This window comes from Thunnus maccoyii, chromosome 15 (genome assembly GCF_910596095.1).
Source record: "Thunnus maccoyii chromosome 15, fThuMac1.1, whole genome shotgun sequence".
Lineage (NCBI taxonomy): Eukaryota > Metazoa > Chordata > Actinopteri > Scombriformes > Scombridae > Thunnus > Thunnus maccoyii.
In genome coordinates this window covers 28461366-28484932 of record NC_056547.1, presented here as the reverse complement: position 1 = coordinate 28484932, position 23567 = coordinate 28461366, and the positions used below count along the sequence as shown (strand labels likewise).

The following is a 23567-nucleotide window of genomic DNA, read 5'->3' as shown; positions in this document are numbered from 1 at the left end:
CAAGATTTATATTTGTATTTTTAAATTGTTAGTTATACACAATTAACTAAACATCTCAAAGAACCAAAGTCAAAGTGTGTGAGACAGTGGTGTGTTACAAATGACAACTGTAACTCTGAACATAATCCTATAACATTACTGGAAATACTTTTCTGTTTCTGATTCATTCTAAAAAATAAGAAAAAAGAATAAACACACATACATCCTTGTTGAAACGTACATAGAAGGTCATGTTCCAGAGGTGGGATAAAGTCACTGTTTTACAAGTCATGAATAAGTTTCAAGGTTTAACTATGAAGTCCCAAGTCAAGACCAACAAGTCCCAAGTCAAGGCTAACGAATCCTCAGTCAAGACCAACAAATTCTTAGTCAAGGCTAATGTCCCAAGTCAAGACCAATAAGTTCCAAGTCAAGACTAACAAGTCATAAGTCAAGGCTAACAAGTCTAAAGTCAAGTCTCAAGTCAAGAAAGCCAAGTCCCAAGTCAAGAACAAAGTCTTATGGAAGAACCATTAAGGATAACATGTCCCAGGTCAAGACAGTAAGTCCCACGTCTGGTCCCACATCAACAACAATCCCCACGTCAAGGCTAACAAGTCCTACGTCAAGTCTCACTCTGACAAGTACCAAGTCCAAGTCCTAAACTCTGAGTTCTTAACAAGGCATTTTGCGCCCTTCACCAAATTTAAATTTGCAAAACCAATGAATGGTTTTAAAAATTTGTATTCAATATCTCTGTCATATACAGAGACATTCACAAATTAATCAAAACTCTTCAAATTTATTTGTTAAGTATAGTTGTTGTCCACAACACAACCAAGACGGACCACATCGCAGCATCAACAGACACTTTAATTCAGGGAATAGGACGGTTCAGGAAAAAGATTTTAGTGAGAGTGAAAAGATGGATAAGTGTTTGTCCCTAAAGTACAATAACAAAGAAAGATATATTGACTGTATATTGAAGGCACAACAGGTTAAGAGGAGACCGACTTTGATCATGTACAAACAAATACAGTACAAATGAAGTATTTGGTAAATTATTGGGTAAATTCATGACAAATTAATTTCCTCTCTTCAGCAAAATTTCTATGTTTATTAAAAAGATCATTCTTACAAAGAACCTCAAAAGAAAACACCCTTGTTGAAGGTGAAAGACAAATCCAGCCAACTGTTGAGAATATACTTCAAACCAGGATAAGCACGTCATTGTAAGAAAACCACTTAAAACAAGACCTACAGATGAATGAATAGTGAAATCCCCTGTATATTTTACAGCGATAAAATACAAGAGATTGTAACTTGGTTAATGTAACTACTGTAAATTTTCATATAAAAGCCAGTATTCATGTAATGACCATGTCTCAAATAATAGCAAGGTAAAATAACATAGTGGAGGTGTACCTGTACTATAATAGCAGTAAATTCAGCATAATTATCCCACAGCACTAAATCCATCGGTACAACAACAGTCATATCATACTCACCACTCTGCTGCTTTCTGTTTCTCTTTCCAACAGAGATACTCGTTTGATTCAGTAATTATTTCCAATAGCTTCCAAATAAGCTAAGCTACAGTCAATGACACAACACTTCCTGAATATTTGTCCAAATTTAAAGCCTACCAGAAGAGAGAAGACTGGAAGACTTTAAATGTGAAATACCTGTGCAGGAAGTGTTGATTTTCATTGACAACGATTGCAAAAATGGCAAAGTAAAAGCAACTGGAAATAAGTAGTAAATTAAAACTGTATTTCTGTTATAGAAGAGAGATTTGGAGTAGTATTACATTATTCTGTTGTTGTACTGATGAAGTTAATGCTGTGCAGTTTGTGTAAGGTGAATCCCAAACACTTGGGAAGCGACTTCACATTATGTGGAATACTGCATCACTCTTCAACCAGTGAAAAGAGATAGGACTCTTGTTCTATCTCTTTTACAGTAATGTTAAACATAAAAAGTAACCATACAGCTTAACCTCTTAGGTATACATTGTGTGCAATACATGCTGTCATGCTTTAAAATAATTTCTATAGAGGTAAAAAGTGCACAAACCATACCAAGCAAGAAAACAAGGACTCTATTGAAAATGTATGACATTAACACAAGAAAGCAAAGACTAATGGAGAGACTAAATAACAAAAATAAACTGATGCTGGCAGAAAAATGTGCTGATGCTGGATCAAAAGGAAGGCCACATTCAGGGAGTAAAATTTAAACATGGTGATGATTAGTAGGGAATAACAGTTATAAAATAGACGAAATATTAATTGCAACAAAAAGTGTTTTTGCTACAGATAAAGTTAAATATACAAATGGCATCATATTAAATTCATAAGAGCTGTAGCCCTTAATGTACATTTTCACTATTGCAGTTCATACCAGACCAGACATGAATTAGTACTTTCCATTCAATGATTCTATTGAAGACTTGGGTTTAACTCACTGGGAGGTAGGCATTTTATTGTCCAAGTTCTAAACTTGAAGTTATTGCTTTATCATCTATGTGTCACATCCTCAAATGACCTGAAAAAGTCTTTGGTACCATTTGAAATGACACCCTATTCTAAACAGTAGATAGTTCACACAGGGACTATGGAAGCCTAAGCAATAATATATCAATCTTCACTTAAAGGATGATTACAGTTTATTACAACTTGGGTCTCACTTTTGTGGTTTCGGCTGTCATTTGTATCTTTAATAATAGAATTGTACTCTCCAAGTTAGTTGCTGTGATCTGACGAGCAGTCAGCAGAGTTCTGCACAGACCCAAAACTGAGACCTGAACCTGGCGTGTACCCGTGTCTTTAAGACCCAACATGTCTGAACCAGACAGCTACTGCCATTTTGAGGCCCAGACCCAACCTGAGACCTGAGGCTATGTTTCCTTTTACCCTCTTCTCAGTGGATATTGTTTATCTTTTAGCAAATCATGACGTGCATGGACTCAGACAATTGGCACAGTCAGAAAGAGAAATTTCTTAGAAATTACACTGGAAAACAGCCAAAACCAAACCCGACCCACGTTTGAGGCTTTGCTCAAATTTGAAACCTGATTCTTTGTCGGGGCCCATTGACTTCCAGTCAGGTGGCAAAACTCTAGTGGTCATGTGATCAGACAGGTTGTTAACAAATACTTAAATCAGTCAAACTTATTTGGAAGAGGCAACAAAAGAGAGGGGTAAAATTAGGGAGTTTTACTGATATGAACAGTAATAAACCAAAATTAGTCTTTTAACTGTTGACTGTTCAACATCATTATAACTGTACTGTATTTCTAATGTGCCTAAGGACTTGACAGTCATGATGTCTTAACCAATCATAAACAGGCTCTGTAATGAAAGTGAACAGCAGGTGCCCTGACTGTGTACACATTGAGAGCATTGTAACAAAGAAGTCTATTCAGTTTCTATTACACTATAAAGTTGGAACTTCTCATGGTCATCAGTTGTATGTCCAATGAGATTTTCATGCTTTCCAACGTAATTTCATTTGTTTTCAATAGCTCTAATTTGAAATTAGAAAATGAACAAGGAGTTATCTACAGAAATTTAATGGTTCTGCATTTTCTTAAAACATATCTTAAGTTTTATGTCATTTTAATTTGTTTATTTATTCTTACAGTAACTACAAAATCAGATGTGCCTGCTCAGTATGTTGTAAGGCTGGAACCTCTGACATAACCCAAGAATAGGTTCCAATAGAGCAATCTATCAGCCAAGTTCCCCACAGAGTGAACTCATGATGACAGTCCTGATATTAGACTCTAAACAGACTATGCGTTATGGAGCACAGAGTTCTCTAAAGTGAAGTCATACTGAAAATTGGCCAGGTTGTAGTTCATGTCCCGGGACAGCAGCACATCAGGGATGAGGGGGAACCCTGCCTGCATAGCCTGGACATGAGGTGCCAAAGTGAAGGGGACATCCCCAAGGAGGTCTGGGAGAGTGGAAGCAGCCTCCACTGCTGAGCTGGGCCCAGCTATCAATGCTGTGGTAGGTGAAGCTGTAGGGAGATTTGTGTCCATGGGTTGAGCTGGAGTTGGACAGGATGACTGTGAAAAAGAGACACAGAATTTATGTCACTACAGTCCTGAAACTGAGTCCGTTTGGATACTCCTTTCAGTCACTGTTATTTTAGTTTTATACCCCACAAGCAGTGGGGGTGGGGCCTATGGTTGACCATCTTGCTGTGAACTGTCCAATCATTCAACACTTTCATTCACACACAGAGTAAGATATCTCCCCATTAACTAAACCTTATTCCCCAATCATATACTATGTACTAGAAGTACTATTTACCAGTGTACCTTACCATTTTATACTAACAGAAAATGATGCTGACAGATGTTAAACTGCAACGTTGGAACGCCACCGACATTTAAACTTGTCAATATTTAAAGGTAGAGTCAGCAATTCTAATCTAATACACTTTTTGTCAAATTCAGCTAATATCTCCTCACGGTCTGCTAGCTGTCTGTTCTGTGTGTGCGCTGTGATCTGGTGCTGTAAAAATCTGGTGTCAATACACAACGCTGGCTCTGTAAATGGGCATGTAAAAAACACAGTGGCTTGGAGCGAGCCACACAACACTACTCCAGCCAATCAGCAGCAGGGGCCATTGGTGCTCGTGCAAAGGACAGGGTGAAGTCATCGGAGCAGCTGTCTGTGTGAGGACATGACAGTCTCCTGTTTCCAGCACGGAACGAGTTCTCACGGAACAGATACACTTCCATTTTATTCCATGTATCAATCCACACCCAGATATGCTCCGAGTCTGTTTCTGCTGCATTTGGTGAAGTGTAATCTGAGCAGACAGTTGTTTAAATCACACAAAAAAACCTGCTCTATATGTGTTTTCAACTAATGAACTGTATCAATAAATCAATAAATATAAACATTTTCGATTTCTTCCCGTGGAGCCGACATGCAAATTATCTTATTATAATTAGAGACGCTGAACGCAGGTGGAGTGAGAAGTGGGGAGGCTGCAGAGAGGCGGAGAGTGTGGTTGGACTGTTGTGCTCACATGAAAGTTGTTTTCCACTCGTGATGATGTGTGAGAGGAACATGAGTGACTCTACAGCTGACGCATCGCTCTGAATTCCGCCAGATTTCTCTTTTGGTCGTTGCCGTGGCAATGCGTGTCCATGAATTTGGGGGGCGGAGCTACTGAAGGAGCATGAAGGGAGGGGTGTATTCAACTATCTTTCTCCAGAACTGACTGACTCTACCTTTAACACTATTTTTGAAGATCTTTCTGGAGCTGATGCGCCACCATCCATGATTTGTTTTCATTTTGTGCAGCAAAGAGTAGCACCTGCATTACATGTGTATCTTTTGGGCATTGAATTGTGGAACAATGGTGTACATCAAAAGCACATTCAAAAATTAAGTAAATATAGTATGCATACTGAAAGGGTTGGGGGTAGTGTACGGAATTCTCGACAATTGTCGCTAAAGGGTTAGAGGTTAGCGTAAGGTGTATTGTGTCATGTTCCCAGTGACCCCAGTGATCCCCATCTAGAGTCTCCATCAGGCCAAAACTTCAACTTGTACACAAAAATGATTTAAGTATACTAGGCATATTGTCTAAACAATAAAGTTGGCAATGAAGATAAATGTGCTGATGATTTGGTCATTTTTCATCAGCTTTGTTTTAGACTGCCATGAAATTTGTTGTGGATACTTGCAGTTTCCCAGATGATGGCCTTAGCAACACTCTTGCAACACATTTTCCATTTGCACAATACATACTGCATAGGGCAATAGCCTGAGAGCCATGGCATTTGCTGAATATATACATTCATAGTCACCAGAGAGAGAAACCTCTTTAACTTGATGACTCCTTAACCTAATCCATAGTGTCGTCCTGAGGCCATCTTCACAGTTGAACCCCACTAGTGATAAGACTTTAAGAATAGCAAAATTGTCAGTATGTCCTTTGTTCTGTCAGACATTGTCATATATGAGTTGACAGCTTTTAGATATTTCTATATTATAGATATTTAGTCTTGTCGACCCAGTTTTGACTGCACAAGGTTTCCTGGATGGTGATATTTAGACTTACTCAGTCTTGTCCAAGTCACCGTTTTAGATTTGTGTTTTACTGTGATGCACTGACATGCACATGCATCTCAGTGCATCACAGTACATTCCAACATGCTGTCTCTCATTAGTGTAGTTTTCCAAAAACAAAGCTTTAATGCTGTCAACTGAAAGCATGTTGGTGAATTACAGAGACCACAATTTATTGTTGTTGTAATGGTGCGCATGGAAGTGGTTTCTCATGGTTACACACTGCATGTGAAGTTTTGTTGACTCCTCTATTGAGTCTATGAAGTTGATGGGCATTCTAGTGTATGTGGAAGAGTCAAATACATTTTTATTAGCTGAGATGTGTATTTTCTTTGCTAAAGTACTGACCAACTTTTCACACTCTGCAAGCATAAAAACTTTTTTGCGATATTATTATTTTCTTCAAATTTTCTGGTATTTTTCTCTGTTTTTAATGCACAAATTGAAAATACACATAAAATGGGTGGATGGAAACGAACCTAATGACCCAAAGTGAATTCATTTCAATGGAACTGCTACTATAAGTGGATGTGAGATTTGAGATGACATTAGTCTGTATGGTGTTCAACTTTGGTGAGCTGACATGCAAACTTGCACCACCTACAAACCAGTTTGACAGTGCTGACCTTTGAGGGAATAAAAGGAACTGTAGAGTCCAAAAGGGAGGGAGTTACCATATTACTGTAGCACCGATGCCAATAGAGCCTTCCTTTTTGTATGCCACTAATTAATCTTGTCACAACCAATCATAGCAGCATGTCCTCACAAGAAAAATAACAGTATGGTTCTAAAATTCAGCCGGCAAAAATGACCTCTAGTTACGTTTATGCTATCTAGCAGCCGTAGTAATTATGACCCGGGGAAGTGACGCAGTTCAGATGACGTCAAAATAATTTGACAATTTGCCTTATTAATTGGAGGGACGTTGGGTGGATGGCTAGATAATTACAGTAGATAGCAAAAAGTGAACTTAGCTGTACGAGACAACTGTTCGCTTCCCATTTCCAACCGTGAGTGTCATGTTCCCAACTGCTAGTTGGGACAGTTTTTTAAAAACGATAACAATTGTCATGGTGTTACCATGACAATGAAGGTTGCATAACTTTATGGAAGTATGAACCACGTTTAAAGTGATCATTTTAACCCAAACCATGATCTTTCCCTAAAGTTAACCAAGTGATTTTTGTGCCTAAACCTAACCAGACCTTAACCACAGTGTTGTCATTATTTTGTTAGCAGTGATTTGTAATAGTTTTGGAAAGTGGCATATTACGCTCCTATGGTTCGTTCTGGAGTGCAGGTATAACCAACCTATGTGGTAATTTAATAATGAGAACGTGTTGAATCATAGCCACTGTGCGGCCAACATGGTCACAGAGGTGATGCATTAATGAATTTTGCGGCACCACTTCCTGTTGTAATGGGGCTGCATATACACAAAGTACGTTAAAGGATTCACATTGCTTCAAACAAACTGGGTCTTACAACACATCTGGCCATGTCTAAAGGAAAAACGTTTTTATACTAGTTCACCCCGCTGCTTCTTCAATCTCTCTCCAACAGTTCTATATCTTTTTTGCGTGTCTTTGGAGTCTCAATGTGACAAGCTGTATCAACGGGGATAATGAAGCACACTCTCAGACAGTCTCTCCACAAAAACAGTCATGGTGTTGCGTTCTGTTGTACAAATAAAAAGTTATGGAAGTAGTTTTTGGAAAACCAAAATAAAGACAGTGTGAGTATGAAGTTACAACCTCACTGCATGGAGTGGTCTTGACTGTTTAACATGTTTTGGAAAGTTATAAAAATGGTTTCATGCAGCATTCCCGATATCACCATCTGAAAGGAGATTTTGGACGCTGATAGATGATCCAACACTTTGTGTGCACTTTGTTGGACACATAACGCACAAACAAGCACATATGGTACACCGAACATTTTTGTGTAAGTGTTTTCCTGAGATTAGTGCAGTTCCTTGGACACAAAAATGTGGCTGACAAACTTAAGTCAAACACAGAATATGGTTTCATTTCCAGAGCGGACAGAATTAGACAACCGACCATAATCAAAGTTGTCCAAGTTACTGTGATCACGCAAATACATTCTTGTTGATTTTGATATCAAACATAAAAGACACATTTATTCTGTTGTTCTCACCGTGGACATTTATTAAGCTCTAATTTATTCATAATATTATCTTTGTTTAAATACAAAGGTTATTCTATGACACTGCTTAGTGTGTCTTCTTATTTGCTGTAGCAATGTGCTTGAGTAGTATCTGAAGTTAAGTTAGTACTGATATTAAAATCAAAATTGGTGTATCTTAAGAGTGCAGACACAAGCCTTGCACTTCTGTAACATCCTAAGGAAGGAAGTTGCGAAGGCATAGTCCCCACTATTCTACTTGACGGCTGTGCTTCCACAACGGTTAACCATAAGCTGAACACAGACACGCAACATGCCTTGAAGCACACAGCAGCAGTGACTTTAAGGTAATGCAATGCTTGAATAGGAAGGTGTGTATGCAAGAAAACCTCCAGAAGTAGAGCTAAATGTAACTAAAATGGAAGGTGTCTTTGTCTGTCTGTCTGTTCATGTATATATGTATGTATGTATGTCCTTCAATTTTCTCCACAACTGTTCATCCAATCGGCTTCACACTTGGCGAGTGTATTGCTGAGGAGCCAAGGAAGTACAAATTGTTGTGTCAAATTATTGAGAAATATAAAATTTTGAAATTTTATGAAATTTTGAGTGTTGTTATTTTAACCGGCGCAGATTTTCTAGCCTTTAGTTTAGTGGCTGAATAAACTCACAGACCAATTGCATGTGTTGTGAATCATCTCACATGATGCTACACAGCCAATCAAATCTGTGCATTCCGATAAGCATTGCGACTCGAGCCTGTGAGTGAGATACACCCACACAGGGAAGAGACGAAACAAGAGACTGTAGTCAGAGAAATAAGCAAGTCAGAGAAAAGTAATTTCACATGGCGTGCTCTAAAAGGAGAAAAATAGACAGTGAAAACAGAGCTTTTAATGAGCATGGACAGACTCTTACATGTTCATTCTTCCCACAGGCAGTTCAAAACCAGTATGAGTCATATGTTCCGAGACCATGGCCATTGTGAAGCGCCACTACGAGACAAAGCACAAATCTTTTGAGCAAACATACCCACTCAAATCCGAGCTGTGGGCACAGAATTAAACGATCTAAGAGCCCAATATGATCGATCCACTTTATTTTAAGATGCACACTTTTTCAAAAACTGTTATGTGTTTTATTTTAAATGCAGCCCTTATTTTACTTGAAATGAAAAATTAACATTTATTTGCTATTAGAGTACTTTATTTATAACAACTATGTATAATAGAATGTCAGTTTCTTTCATGTTGTTGGTGTATATACTCATTCACCTCCTTACATCCAGTGTATTCATTTTTCTATGCATTCCAGCAGCAATACCAGAGACCAAGCAATCTGCCCGCTCCAAACAGGCATGTTTTGAATGGGCATGGCACTAGTTTGAACAACCTTGGTTAAGCTCTTTGGCTAGCGGGAAAACATAACTTTTCTCCTACGTGATGCTTTTTATTGAGACGGATGTTGCTTGATGAGCTGTGGATGAGGTTTAAACTTGCATTTCACGAAATGTAACATTGCATGTTTTGCTTGAGAATTAAAGGCAAATGTAAGACTAAATGCAGAAAAGATGTTGTTACAGGAAATGGTTATTCCTCTGCAATTAAGAGGCAGAGGTTTCCTTTGGGACACTGGGACAGGGAGGGTGGAACAACCAGGTCTCAGGTCCAGTTTTCTTTTATGCTCTCCAACACAGACTTTCTGCAAGGCAAAGCGCAAAACAAAGATCCTACACCTAGGAAAGATTTCTGTGGTGGAAGTAAGGACACTGCAAAGACAATCACATCCTGGCATAAAATCAACTAGTGAAATGTATACTTAAAAACTAAAGGTGATCAAGCTCAGTTGTTGGCCCTAAATTGTGCAATACTTTGCACTGACAATTAGATCTTCCCCCTCCACTGATATCCTTAAAACCCGTCTAAAGACCCATCTCTTCTCTTAGGCCTCTTAATTATCTTCATGAAGTCATGCCTGACCACACTCTGGCTTTCATTTGTTTGTATTTATCTGTTGTTTGTGCAATGCTGTTTATGTTGTAATTTTATCTGATTTGTGCTGTTATTTTTGAGCTTGTGTTTTTCTTTGATTGTAACTATCAGTCAAATTACCCCATAATTTTAATCTCTCTGCAAAGCACTTTGGTCAACATTGGTTATTTTTAGATGTGCTCTATAAATAAATTGACTTGACTTAAATAAAATAGCGCACTTTGCTAGACAGTTGAGTAAAAGTCAAGTTGCAACCCTTAAGTTTGCAGTACTAGTCAAGTTTTTACTAGCAAGTACTCTACTAGCATGTGCATGCAGCAGCACATTTCTGCTGACTGCACAGGGCAGCTACAACAATCTCTCACAGAAACAAAAGCAAACTCAGGAGAACATGTGGAGTAAAAGCAAGTCTTAGTCAGATCAGAGCACATTCAAAGGATCAAGGTGGTTAGATGGTCAGAAACACAGGTAAAGGCAGGCAGAACAGAAGTCAGGCTTGAGCACTAAAAGTGTCAGTATTCCTCAAACAAAGTTCTTGTTGTGTCACTGAACTGTGTCTGAAACCCTTTATGAATCCTCTATGAATACAGAGACAGGTTGGTGATTCAGAGCAGCTGGGTGCTACCCAGTGTACCTGGTTCCAGCTTCTCAACGGTGAGGATTTGCTCCTTTTTTTGTCTTATACTGACATTATGCTTCAATATGCAGACCTACACAAAGAAAAGTGTTTGTGATGGTTAACAGTAGGTCACAGAGGCTGGCACAAGAGCCAACGCACACACCTTCCAAATATTAACAACATAATGTGCAGACCTGAGGCCTGTTTCACCAAGGCTGCAACAAGCAAGCTGCAACTTGCAACATGAGATGATTTCTACTTGAGTTGATTTTGACAAATTAAACTAATCAAAAGAAACTCCATCCTTGCAAGCCGTGCATTAGCATGCAAGGGGACTGCGATACTCATAAATGTATCTGCAAATTTGCGATCTGCATGTAAGCAGTGTTCGCAAATTTCTGTTGTGAAGTGGGCTCTTGTGTTTCAAGCAAGCTCATTGGTTGATCAAACTCCTGTCAGGAGGCAGATTGAAATGTTAAACCTATAATCCATACACACCTCTGTGATCCACTCCCATGCATGAGAAGCATGTTCCAGCCTTTATGTATTAGTATATATTCAGTTTAATATTTGGGTTATTATTATTATTGGGACTGCTGGTTGCAGAAAACAAACCATTTGAAGATGTCACTTGGGGCTTTAGAAAATTTCAAGCATTCTTCACCATTTTGTGACATTTTATAGAATGGTTAAATGAATTAAAAGACTAATACTAGGTTAGTAGGTTATAGAAATGGGGTTAAATCTATATCTATATCCCCCCCCTCACCAACCCCACACTATTAGTTACCACCATAGACACCAGGAATAGCACTGTCGTACATGTGTGTGTGCCTGTGTGTGTGGTCCACATGTAAGCTTTGGAGTGAGGTTTTCTTCTTGCATCATGTGATCTGAAGTGGACGACTGAGCCTTTCTCTAACTGTGTGACATGTGGTCGCTCCAGGATGACATATGGACCGAACACACACACACACACACACACACGCGCACACACGCACACACACACCACTGTCCACAAAAACTTCCTTATATGGGAACTAAGTAATAAACACTTAAGTATCAAGGCTCATGAAGCAAATAATAATAATAATAATGATCAGAAGGCCAGCGGTGCTCTTCTGTCCCGAGTGTGTGAATGGCAGCGGCACATTTTGGCACACTGGTTCAGCCCGGGCCCCCAGCACCTGTCAACATCACAGCAGTGTTGATTGTTGTGTATGAACCATGCAGGACAAGGCCAGCTGGGATGCTCTCAGAGCTGGAACACTCAGAAATATGAAGGAAAACATGGCATCCAGGCAACTTCCTGTTATGAAAACATGTTCTTTCCCCGTTGATGCTTTGATTATCCAGTTCCACGCTGCAATTTACAAATTCCACAAGATAAACTTCACATTATGAACTGAAATTCATCTCAAGTGCAACGAGCTCACCTTTGACGGTTGCACAATGACGTTTGTTGAACGCTGTGCGATGTTCATGGACTGCATCTTCCGTCTCTGCTCCTCAACAGTTTCTCCTGCATAGAAAATGACAGAGTTTAGTAGCTTATTAGTAAAAAATATTAAAGGAGAAAGACTGTTTTAAATGATCTTAATATGAATAACAAGTTATTACACATTCTTCATGTAAGCTAAATTGAACTGTACACAATAAAAATGTTTTTGCATCTTGTAAACCAAATATTTGCATATTCACAGCCTCAAGTCTCTGCAGGTTGTTTTTCCTGCTGTGTTGAGATGCATGGAAACCAGCCGCTGTCTGTAAGCTGCCAGAAATCAATAACATTGTAGTAAGCTTGGGAAAGATGTAACAGCTACAACATGCAGAAACAATAGTGTGATCTACACCTATTTGTCAAACACTAAGTCTATCCAGCTTCACATAAATGAGGATTTGCTGCCTTGAAGAGGTGACTCTCTGGGAAACTGTGAAAGGTAGTTTGCATTATTTTCTGAGCTTTTTTTGAACAAATAATTAATCGGTTCATGTGAAAATAATCAACAGAGGAATCTATGATGAAAATAAACCTTAGTTGCAACTCTAGGATGACTCTACAGTGTTTTCAGAGTTCAAGGCCAGTCTATACCAAAGAGATGAGAGAAGCAGCAGATCTAATGTCTAATTCCAGCTTCTTCCTGACACTTGTCTTTTTTATCCTCTTGACTTTTAAGGCTTCAAACTCAGGGCTTGCCTGATTATTCAACAGCATCTGAAACCACCTTTCCAACTGTAGAATCAGAGGAGAGGTGCATCTGACAAATTTTTTTAACTTTCCAAAACAGACATCTGTCACTTATGATCACTTTTTGCCATGACTGGCCAGGTGTGAGGAGGTGTAAAAGTACGCAGTGTCTGAATTTTTCTTGCATCTTCTCACAACTTTCCATGTGCACAGCCAAAAATAACACCATAAATACGAGGAGAGAGTCTGACAGTGTGCGTGTTTATCCCCGTTTGTACGATTCATCACGTCTCGACGTGATATTGTTTAAACATCATTTTCAGGACAGCCTCATCTTGGAAGGCAATCTTACTGTTGCACTTACAACATCTAGTCAATTAATAAATTAGTTATCAACTATTAAATTAACCACCAACTATTTTGATAATCCATTAATTGTTGGGACCAATTATTTAAGGGAAAAAAAGTCCAAATTCTTCAGATTCCAGCTTCTCAAATGTGAATATTTCCTGGTTTCTTCAGTCCTCTATGACAGTAAACTGAATATCTTTGAGTTGTGGATTGTAAGTCGGGACAAAACAAAACATCTGAGGACGTCATCTTGGGCTTTGAGAAACAGTGATCTATATTTTTCACCATTTTATAGAACAAACAATTAATCGATTCATTGAGAAAATAACCAACAGATTAATAATAAGATAATGAAAATAATTGTTAGTTGCAGCACTAGAAATGTACAGAAATGACCTTACACAACCCCTCTAATCTGACGTTGGGAGAGATGTGGGGGTAGGAGGCTTCTGAAGCTATTGGACCATCCCACGAGCAGCTCTGAAGAAGTATATTGGCAGCTTTATCAACCTGCTTATGAATGTGACCATTCAGAAGTGGTAGAAACACTTCACTGCCTCGATGTAACAATGTATCTTCTACAACTCATTATGTATTTGTTTAAAATGTTGTGCTGTTTGTTGCTGCCTTTTATTAAATTAAATTTGAGGCTTCTGATTCATATCTTGCACTCTATTCTCCCGTTTTATCTTATCGTTATTGTAACTCTTTTTAATTGTATTTAAATGTGTCTTTTCATAATGTATTGTGTTTCTTGTCTTGATGCCTTTTATATTTTATGTAAAGCACTATGAACTGCCTTGTTGAAATGTGCTGTACAAATAAACTCCCTGACACAAACCATGTCAGGGAGTTGGGATGATCTGTGCTGTACAAATGCTTTTCTGATCACATTAATAGATTAGAAAGCATTAGGACAGCTGGGAATGAGCATACACAGTTTCTCTGTATTAAGTATTCAAAGCTGAAGTTTACGCCTCTGAATAAGTCTATGTATATAAGCGGTTGTATATTGCCACCATTCTTCTTTCTTCCACTACAATTAAGAGATACTGCTAGTCACATTGAAGCTACTGATCAATAGAGTGTTAATACCAATGTAATGAATATATGCTACAGATGTGTCAGAGCATAGAAATAAAATCTTCGGGACTGTCATTTGTTCTTAGTCCATGTCCTTACCTATTTTAAGGTTCTGCTTGGGGCCTGGCAGCTGTCACTGAGCCAATTAATTAGATCTCCATTGTCAAGTGGCTGAAACACTGAGTAAGTGGAGGCGGTGATGGGAGGAGAAAGTGAGAAGGTAATGCTGTTATCCTTCTCTTCCTCTCCAGGGCCAGACTCACTTTGTCCACAGAATGAAATCATGCATGCTGATGTCATCGTCTCTGATCTCAGCTACATGTGTCTCCACAGCAGCTTCCCAATGGAAGAGGAAGTGCTTTCCTCAGGGACCACATGAGGCCCTCTTTGTGTGTGTAGATCATCATCTACAATCATCACTTCTCATCGTTTGTCTGCCATGTTTACAACATGAAACAATGACTGTGAGGTTAAGGTGCTGTCTTCCAGCTGTAAGGGTGATCAGGGATGTTTATATCTATATTCGGTTAACAGTGAAAGACTCATCTATTTTAACTTTGGGTTTATGAATAAAAAGGCTCATGTGGATGTTAAGAAAAAAAAGCAAAAACTCAACACTTTAATCTTGTTGTTGTTGTATTTCAAATCCAATCACGGCCAACACAAAACTTTCCTCATGCAGTTTGAATTTTAAAGGATAGCTGAGACTACTACAGCGCCACTGTCTGGCCGACTGTGGTAATTTTTCATGTATATTCGACTCCATTAAGAGTTTCTACAACACTAGTGTTGGTTTAAGTCCACAATGGAGGCCTAAATAGTAAGTCTTAACAACTTAAAGTCTTAAAACCCAATGAAAAGATCAAATAGAATTACTGTAACTAATATGATGCAAACCAGGAAACAAGTTTGAAATGTTCTTTTTTGGAAAACAAAGGGTTTCTGGTGCCATGGCAATTTGGCAACAAATAGTCCAAATGATTGCATCCAAGCTTAGCCAGCTGGTACGGTGAATATTATTATAATTGCTTAGGATTTGTTCTTTATGTGACCAGAAAACAGTAACATGAGATGGGACCCTTCTCTCTTACATTGAGTTTTGTAGATTTTAATTTTGACTCCTCCTCACACCCAGAAACACTCAAACTGAAGACAGGGGCATCATTTTACCAAGTATTGGAAAAGACCATCATTATTGTGTTATTACCTGGAATCAGTGAAGCATGAATACTCAAAACTAAATATTAATTTCACCAAAATTAAAACACCCATATTAGCTCTGACAGCTGGGTTGCTTTTGAATCCTTGAGGTTTGAGATGTTTTACCTTTGTAACTTCCAGGTTGGTTAATCTCAGTCTTTAATTAATTTAGAACTGCAACAGTTAGTCGATTAATCGATAAGTCTATCAGCAAAAAATTAATTGGCAATTATTTTGATAATCAATTAATTGTTTAGCAATCTTTTCAGCAAAAATACCCAAAATTGTTTTCAGCTTCTCTAATGTGATAATTTAAGGCTGTTCTTTGTCATACAAATATTACATTGAACATCTTTGAGTTTTGGACTGTTGGTTGGACAAAACAAGACATCACCTTTGACTCTGGGAAATTATAACATTTTTTCACTATTTTCTGACTTTTTATAGACCAAGTGATTAATTGATTACTGAAAATAAAATAATGAAATAATCATTAGTTGCAGTCCTAACTTAATGAACTCCAGCTTGTTCACTCTGCTGACAGACAAACAACAAACTGCCAGATCACATTGTTCTGCTTTTAGCTTCTTTAAATTGGCTCCCGGCTTGTTTTAAATTTGATTTTAGCCTATATATTGTGAAACTTTTAAAACTATATCCTTCATGATTCTGCAGTCATCAGCCTCTATTTATCTGTCAAACTATACTCAAATCCAAAGTGGACAGAGCTTTTGCGAGCGTGGCCTCTAACCTCTGGACCATCAGCTCAGCTTTGGACCTTTGTTCTATTAGGTGGAAATCTACCAGTGAGTGGCTACGTGAGGGAAAAGGAAACTTTATATTTCAGGAAAAATAAACCCTTATCATTTTTTTGTCCTCTGACACCTCAGATAAGCCAACCCAGTCTTACAGCAGGTCGTGAAATAATCACGAAATTTAATCTATAGATTTGTGCACATGGACGCAAATCTTCCATTTTTTCGTGACACTCGGTGCGACTTTCAAACTAATGTATTGCAATCGGAATATTTTTCGTGCCTGCACCATGTTTTTTTCTGCCAGTTGGGACTCGGGAGCAAAGAAGCTGTATTATCCTTGTTTTGATTTCATTTTAATGTTATCATTCCGGTAGGTGGACCAGAGGAGCTGTCTGGAAGTATTTTCCTCACTGTCACTGTGTTCAGGTTTTCTTTTAACAATATCTGTAACATTTCCTTGATAACTCAACAATACAACAGGTTAATGTTAAGATCATCAGTTTTAATTATTTAAAACTGATGGGGACTGGGTCATATTTGGAATGCCTTGTCATCACTGACATTTTTGGGTTTATATGAACCATTCACCAAGCGCAGTGCTTATTATACAGCCATCTTTGATGAGAGAACATGACTAAATGGTAAGCAGGGAGTTTACAGTGAACGTCTGGGAGCTCAGTTGGTTGCCTCAGTCTGAAAAAGAAAGTCTGGCTCTGACACTTGCTCTCCTCTGCCAAAAAAAAAAACACGCAGCTCCTGACCATCTGTGTCTGCTCCACCAGCTCTTCAAGTTAAAGACACAAGGAAATACAAAATAATACTGCACCTTTCTGAAACATGAGACCTGAAGTGATGTCAAATGATAGGAACTAATGGGCAAACATGAAATAAAACTCCCCATGTACATTTCTTTTCGGTGTTCCACAGCATATATTTGCCATTCAAATTTCTTACAGGGGGTTTTTATGTTAAATGTTTCCTGTCTCTGCCCTTGTTTAAAGATGCATTATCAGTTAGTTGATTTAGACATCACAGAAATATGAAACGCACAAAAAATGTGGATTCACAGTATTATGAAACAAAGTCACACACTCAGGATGTTGTGAAATCTAAGTCAAATTCTGTCGCTAAGTGATGGGCGATCACAAGACAAGCAGTAGTAAATCCAGCCTCATCTGTGTTACACAACACACCAATAAGAATGGCTATTGATTTTTTATTCAATGGACATTTTTATTAAATATTTCATTAATCTGATCACCACTCACTTTCCTTCAGTATAAAGATTAATAATAATGAAATAAATTAGCTTTGAAAATCATCATTACTATTCTTTGCAGTAACTTTGCCATGTTAGTGAGCAGTTCCTCATTCATGCTATATGAGCAAGAATGAAGGGAACTTCACACCAAACTCCATTCAAAATTCTGTCAGTTTAACAATGCCCTATTTATAGACAATGGTAAATAGAAAATATTATGTCTATAGACCATTTCTGACCTTTAAAGCTTTGCTTTAATAAACACTAAAAAAACACCCTACACCTCATTTCAATAAAAAAAAAGGTTCACATCACTCTCTTCCACCACTGTCGTGCATTCTACTTATTTACTAATTTCAACTCAGTACTTTATATGTGTGCTAAATTGAACAGTGGGTCATTATCAGTCATATTCTATTGACTACCTGACTGACTGTAGCACATGAAATATGACTCGTCTTTGCTGTGAAAAAGGCAATAATAACTTACCAGATGTTTATATGGAGTTTGGCCTGATATTCAGTTTCTATCCTTGTAAATAGTTGGTTCCTCAGCTACAGGACTCTACTAGCTAACAGGGTGTTCCAAGAATTAAACATACAAATGCAAATATGTCACTTTCATTTTAATATGAGGTTATGTTTCTCACCAACGATAACAAAGCCTCCATCAGCTTCCTTCTCAGCTGTTGACTTCTTTGAGTCTTTACGGAGTCCGAGGAAACTGAACATGATTATCCTGTGTCAACAAAATAAATAAAGTTAGACTGACAGTTATTACAATCTATCAGATACCAAAGTATCTCAGTATTCAGGTTAAAGTGCCATTACAGTTGTACAAAAAGCTTAATTAGACTCAAAGTAAAATTATTTGAAGAAAGAATTACTTCTCTAGCTGAAATATGACTTTATTAATAGCTTTATTCTCAGAACAGGCAGTTGCATGTCCTTCAGCTGCTACATGTCGTTAGCTGGGAATGAGAATTATTATGACTTTATAAAACATAATGTCAGATATAAAAGTATAGTAGGAAGATGGCTACAACCAAATTTTAAAGAAAACTTGACTCATGGCTTCAAAGTCAGAAGTTTTTGTCTCTGCAAAGTGAAAATGACTCTTACTGTCGTTGTGTCTTGTCGTGAAGTTCAGAATGCGGCCATAAACTCACTTAATGGCTCCAAAAGCGTTTAGTTTGGGTTAATATTGTTTCATGACGTTAGTTTCAGATAAGTATGACTCCGCCAATGTGTTAGTTTCTAGTTCCTGTAACGTTACGCTATTGTGAGACAAAGGATATAACCTAATTAATCTTCCGTCATTACTGTCCCCGTGCAATATCATCCGTGTTATTATGTTATGATCAGATATTGACGTCACTAACCTCAATATCGTCCGTGTTCGTGTAGAAACTATTAACTACCCCCAACAGTTCTGCTGCAGATGATGCTTTCTGCAACATGTAGCGGAACTGTTCGCTGGTGTTTACGGGGAAGAAAATACTAGAGCACAGCGGATATGTCGTTGAAAAGGTTGGGGGTGTTCGATTGCAATCACGGGATTTACCGTTATTGCAAACCAGCCGGGTTTGCACGTAAATTTAGACACTCCGCCCGCGTGGGCTGCCGTGTAAAACAAAAGTATACAACTAAATATTTCCCGCGCTGTACTGCTTTGTTCTGAGTTCAGTAACGCCATTACAGCAAACCGCGAAGATGTCAGGCATACTGGATGTCCCGAAACCAAGAATAAACTGCTCCCTGCTGTCGCAGCACATTAGCAGACCGGTGTGCTTCGTTGGGCGTGTTGAAAAGGTCCGTGTGGTTTGAATTTAAATGTTTGCTTTAGCAGTTGGAGACGTGGTAAACTTGCGTGAAGTGAATGCCATTAACATGCAGTGTTTCTTTTCTGTCATGTCAGGTACACCCAACTGGGAAAACCTTCACCGTCACAGATGGAGAAGGAAAGACAGCAACGGTTGAACTTAATGAACCTGTGAGTACATATTGAGACAGTCCAGACCTGACGCTTCTTGAGTCTGCAACTTAAATAACAACTCAACTGAAATAGAGCAGTTTGTCTTTCGCTAGTTTTTCAGTGATGTTTAATTACAATTCAGTGAAAACGGCGCGTTTACAGACTGGGCAGGCTTGGTGTAGAACAGCTTGTGGACTGTCCTGTTAGGATTAATGTAATATGGGTTTGAAAATGTTTTGAACCTTTGGTACTTGTGACATTGCAACTCCTCACCTCCTTTACTGGGAAAGGGGTATAAATGACTTAAACAGTTACAATGTTCCACTTAAAATACCAACCATAACCACATAACCTATACTTTATCGTACAAGTTACTGCTGTCGTTCTGTCAGCTGGTGGCGCTTTTGCTCCACTGTCTTGTGCCACTTCTCAGTGGCATACCGACTCTTATTGACATATGCCACTGCGTATTATAATATGCCGATGCTGTGTGAGACTTATAAACGGCCTATCACTTTCATTTCACTGGCAGATGCCACTTTTCACTGGCATACCGGTGATGCTTCTCTTGTTTTAATGTCATACAGCGATTCTTAGTGGCACACCACTTTGACTAGTGGCATGTCCCTGCTTTGTGACAGAGAAAAGGGAACATGAAAACAGTATATCAGTCCTCCTCCACTGCCATATACCACTTCCCACTGGTGTGGTTTTTAAAATTCAGATTCATATATGCTGTAGGGAAAAATGTGCTCTGGAGTCATTTTTTAAAGAAAAAAGTCCAAATTCTCAGATTCCAGCTTCTTTAGTTTCTTTAGTCTTCTATGGTAGTAAACTGAATATCTTTGGGTTGTGGACTGTTGGTTGGGACAAAATTAGACATTTGAGGACATCAGCTTGGTCTTTGGGAAATGTTGAACATTTTTCACCACTTTCTGACATTTAATGGACCAAACAACTAATTGATAAATCAGGAAAATAATTGACAGATTAATAGATAGTGAAAATAATTGTTAGTTGCAGCCTTAGTCCAAATAATCAGGAAACAGGGTCTTGTATCAATAATATTAATTTATTATCTGTATCATTGGAAAAGGTAGTGCTACTACTTCACTATTAGCCAGACCTGTGTTCTCTTTGTTGTTGGAAGAGAGGTATTAACAGACCAAACAAGCAGGTAATGATGGTAAAATGAGGTTTTTTTTTCCTCCAGCTTGAGGAAGAGCTGAGCGGCATTGTGGAGATCATTGGTATGGTGTCCAACAAAGGAGCAATAATGGCCACCACATACAACATGCTGCGAGAGGACAAGGGCATTCCTTTTGGTAGGTCCTCTTGTATTAACAGATAATGTGGTTGCCATACAGCAACACTGATCGACGGTGACTCACAGTATGTTGTGTCCATGTGTCCCACAGATTTAGAGCTGTATAACGAAGCCCTGAAGGTCATCCATGATTTCCCCCAGTATTACCCTTTTGAAGTGGCTGCAAGTGGATGAGTGCTCACTGTGTAAAGACGTTTTCAGTCCATTGTGGGTTTTTTTTTTTCTTCCTGTGCCCAGTTTTTGTTGTGAGTAAAAGTTTTGTACAAAGTAAATCTGTAATATCAAGAAGGTTTTGGCAATAAAATTAATTAATAAAATGATTTCTTTTCTTTATTTTTCTTTGTAACTAAAACACTTTTCACTCAAAACAGCCTTTTCAGTTGAGCATTAAGGGTCATTGTTGACCTTGAATTCAGTGTCTGTGACAAAATAATCTCAATATAAAGGTTCATTTACAAGCTTTATCAGGGCTTTTAACTGCATCTCTTCAAGTGCAGCTTTGAGTTGCAAAAAAGTTTGTGAGGAATTAACTTTACTACAAATTACTCATAGTATTTTGATTAATAAATGCTACATTTGTGAATCTTAAACATCTCAATTAGTGTTGAATTAGGTCAAACCTTCATTATATTGTAAGTTAGTTATTTTGTCTCCCTCAGCTTTACATTAATTAAATATTACTCCATTCATCAGATATAATGGGCTTTTATGTTATATTGACTAATGATGTAATTACATGTTTACATTGTTCAGTACTATAATGTGGTAAATATTGATAATTCCAGGTGTAATTTTACTAGCTGTGTCATACAGTAGCTAGTAAACATTAGCTGTCTGTTAAATATTATGAGTCTTTTTAATCAGAATTAGACATTATTCATTGTGTACACGGACTGCAGGTCATAAGTTTACAGTTGAGGTTCTGTGTGATGAGTCATACGCACATAGTGTGCAAAGATATTGGTAATGTTGCCAAATATGCATAGTGTGCTTTATATTAGCAGTACATAATGAAAAACACTCCATGCTGAATACATATGCACATGTGTTAAGAGGTACCACAGCTGAATGGTTTATATTAGTGTGGAAAGCTGGACAATTCTAAAACATACAAGCAGCAGACATTAATGGAACATGAAGCATAATGGGCAGCAGGGGGCAGTATGACTCGACAAGCCACGCTTGAGCCAGAAAACCTACATGGATCATTCATACTCAATAAACCTTAGTTTCCATATTGAGCATCAACCCACAACCTGATGGTGTCCAATCTCAAAAAAAAACACAAGATCACAGTTATATATATAAAGTAGAAACTACACAGTTTTTAGGGAAGCAATAATAAAATAATACATATAATTTGTACTGCACTTTTCATTCATAGTGAAACTTAAAATGCTAAAGTATTAATAACATAGAGCACACAACATAAAAAATAGTAATAAGAGTTAAGATGAAAAGTCCTAATGCTGCTCAGTTTGTTGCAAATATTTGCTCTGGAAAGCTGTTGTCATTGCAAGCACCAATACTACTAACAACATACAGCTTGAAACAGTCTTACATTTTCTAAATGTGAATCTAAAAGTATTAATATTGAATACAGTAAACTAATGCAAGTTTTTATTTTTAATTTTAATGAAAAAACTGTAGAATTCTCTTTGATCAATACATAACAGTATAAACGGACCTGGCACTGTGTCTCTACAGATATAGTTAATATCTACTGACAACCCAACAGATCACATGTCTTCAGGTAGACATGTGTCATTTGTACCATTAGAGAGCATGTTTTATTGTAAAGAGTATCTATGTTTTCCCAGTGTGCAGCTCCTCACTAATGATGCTCTGCCCAGCTGAATGAGCTGCAGGATCTCAGCATCACAGCATCATCACTTTGGTTATAGCACACTCTGCTGGTTTTAAATGATCTAAACAAACTGGACCTGCAGCCTCTGGAGGTCTTTAAAATCAGCCATTAAAAAGACACACCAGTGAGTTAACAACGCTGGCTGATGTCTGACTGGGACCTTTGTTGTACATCATTCTCCATTTTTTTATCATCTTACCACTGTTGCTATTAAATGAAGTTGTAAAATGGCCCCAAAATTATTATTAAAATTTATAATAATATTTTTTTTTAAAAGAGAGAAAAAATGGACACACTTTTTTTTTTGGCAAAGTAAGAGCTATCCTGACTTTTAGTCCCTTGTATGTGGCAAGCAAACACCTGGCTCCTACATTTCCCATAATGCAACAAATATTTGTCAACTATACTATCATCTACTGTGCCCTTCATAATGTAAATCCATTAGAGCAGTGGTTCATGGGTCAGGAACCCACAAGGGGGCACAAAATAAATCTGAGGTGTCATGAGATTCCAAAAAAAAAAAAAAAAAGATGAGAAAATAATGTATCTGCTACACAAATTACATTTTTTAAAATGACTTTTCTCTTATCTTTTCTGTTCTTTATTGTGAAAGACTGGATATTTATCTCAATAAGGGCATTGCTTTGATGGTCTACAAGCCAAAAACCACTGCATTAGATAGTAATTTGAAATCGTAGAATAATTTCCACTTACATTTACATTTCC

General features: G+C 37.9%; 2 protein-coding genes across 3 annotated transcripts; one reads left to right on the top strand and one right to left on the bottom strand.

The window, feature by feature from the left end:
* Positions 1-1076: 1076 nt before the first annotated feature.
* Positions 1077-19155, bottom strand: umad1 (UBAP1-MVB12-associated (UMA) domain containing 1). 2 transcript variants are annotated; one of them, XM_042435998.1, is made up of 4 exons: positions 19055-19155; positions 18323-18411; positions 12269-12354; positions 1077-4054 (listed from the first exon to the last, which is right to left on the bottom strand). In XM_042435998.1, exons 2-4 carry the CDS (start codon positions 18402-18404, stop codon positions 3776-3778), a joined length of 447 nt encoding a protein of 148 aa, XP_042291932.1. In that variant the 5' UTR covers positions 18405-18411; positions 19055-19155; the 3' UTR covers positions 1077-3775. The 2 variants fall into 2 exon arrangements, with proteins under 2 accessions (XP_042291932.1, XP_042291931.1); XM_042435997.1 differs by lacking the exon at positions 19055-19155 and adding an exon at positions 18795-19048.
* Positions 19156-19328: 173 nt separating this feature from the next.
* Positions 19329-21294, top strand: rpa3 (replication protein A3). Its single transcript, XM_042435995.1, has 4 exons — positions 19329-19484; positions 19591-19665; positions 20861-20972; positions 21066-21294. Exons 1-4 carry the CDS (start codon positions 19386-19388, stop codon positions 21146-21148), a joined length of 369 nt encoding a protein of 122 aa, XP_042291929.1. The 5' UTR covers positions 19329-19385; the 3' UTR covers positions 21149-21294.
* The last annotated feature ends 2273 nt before the right edge of the window (positions 21295-23567 follow it).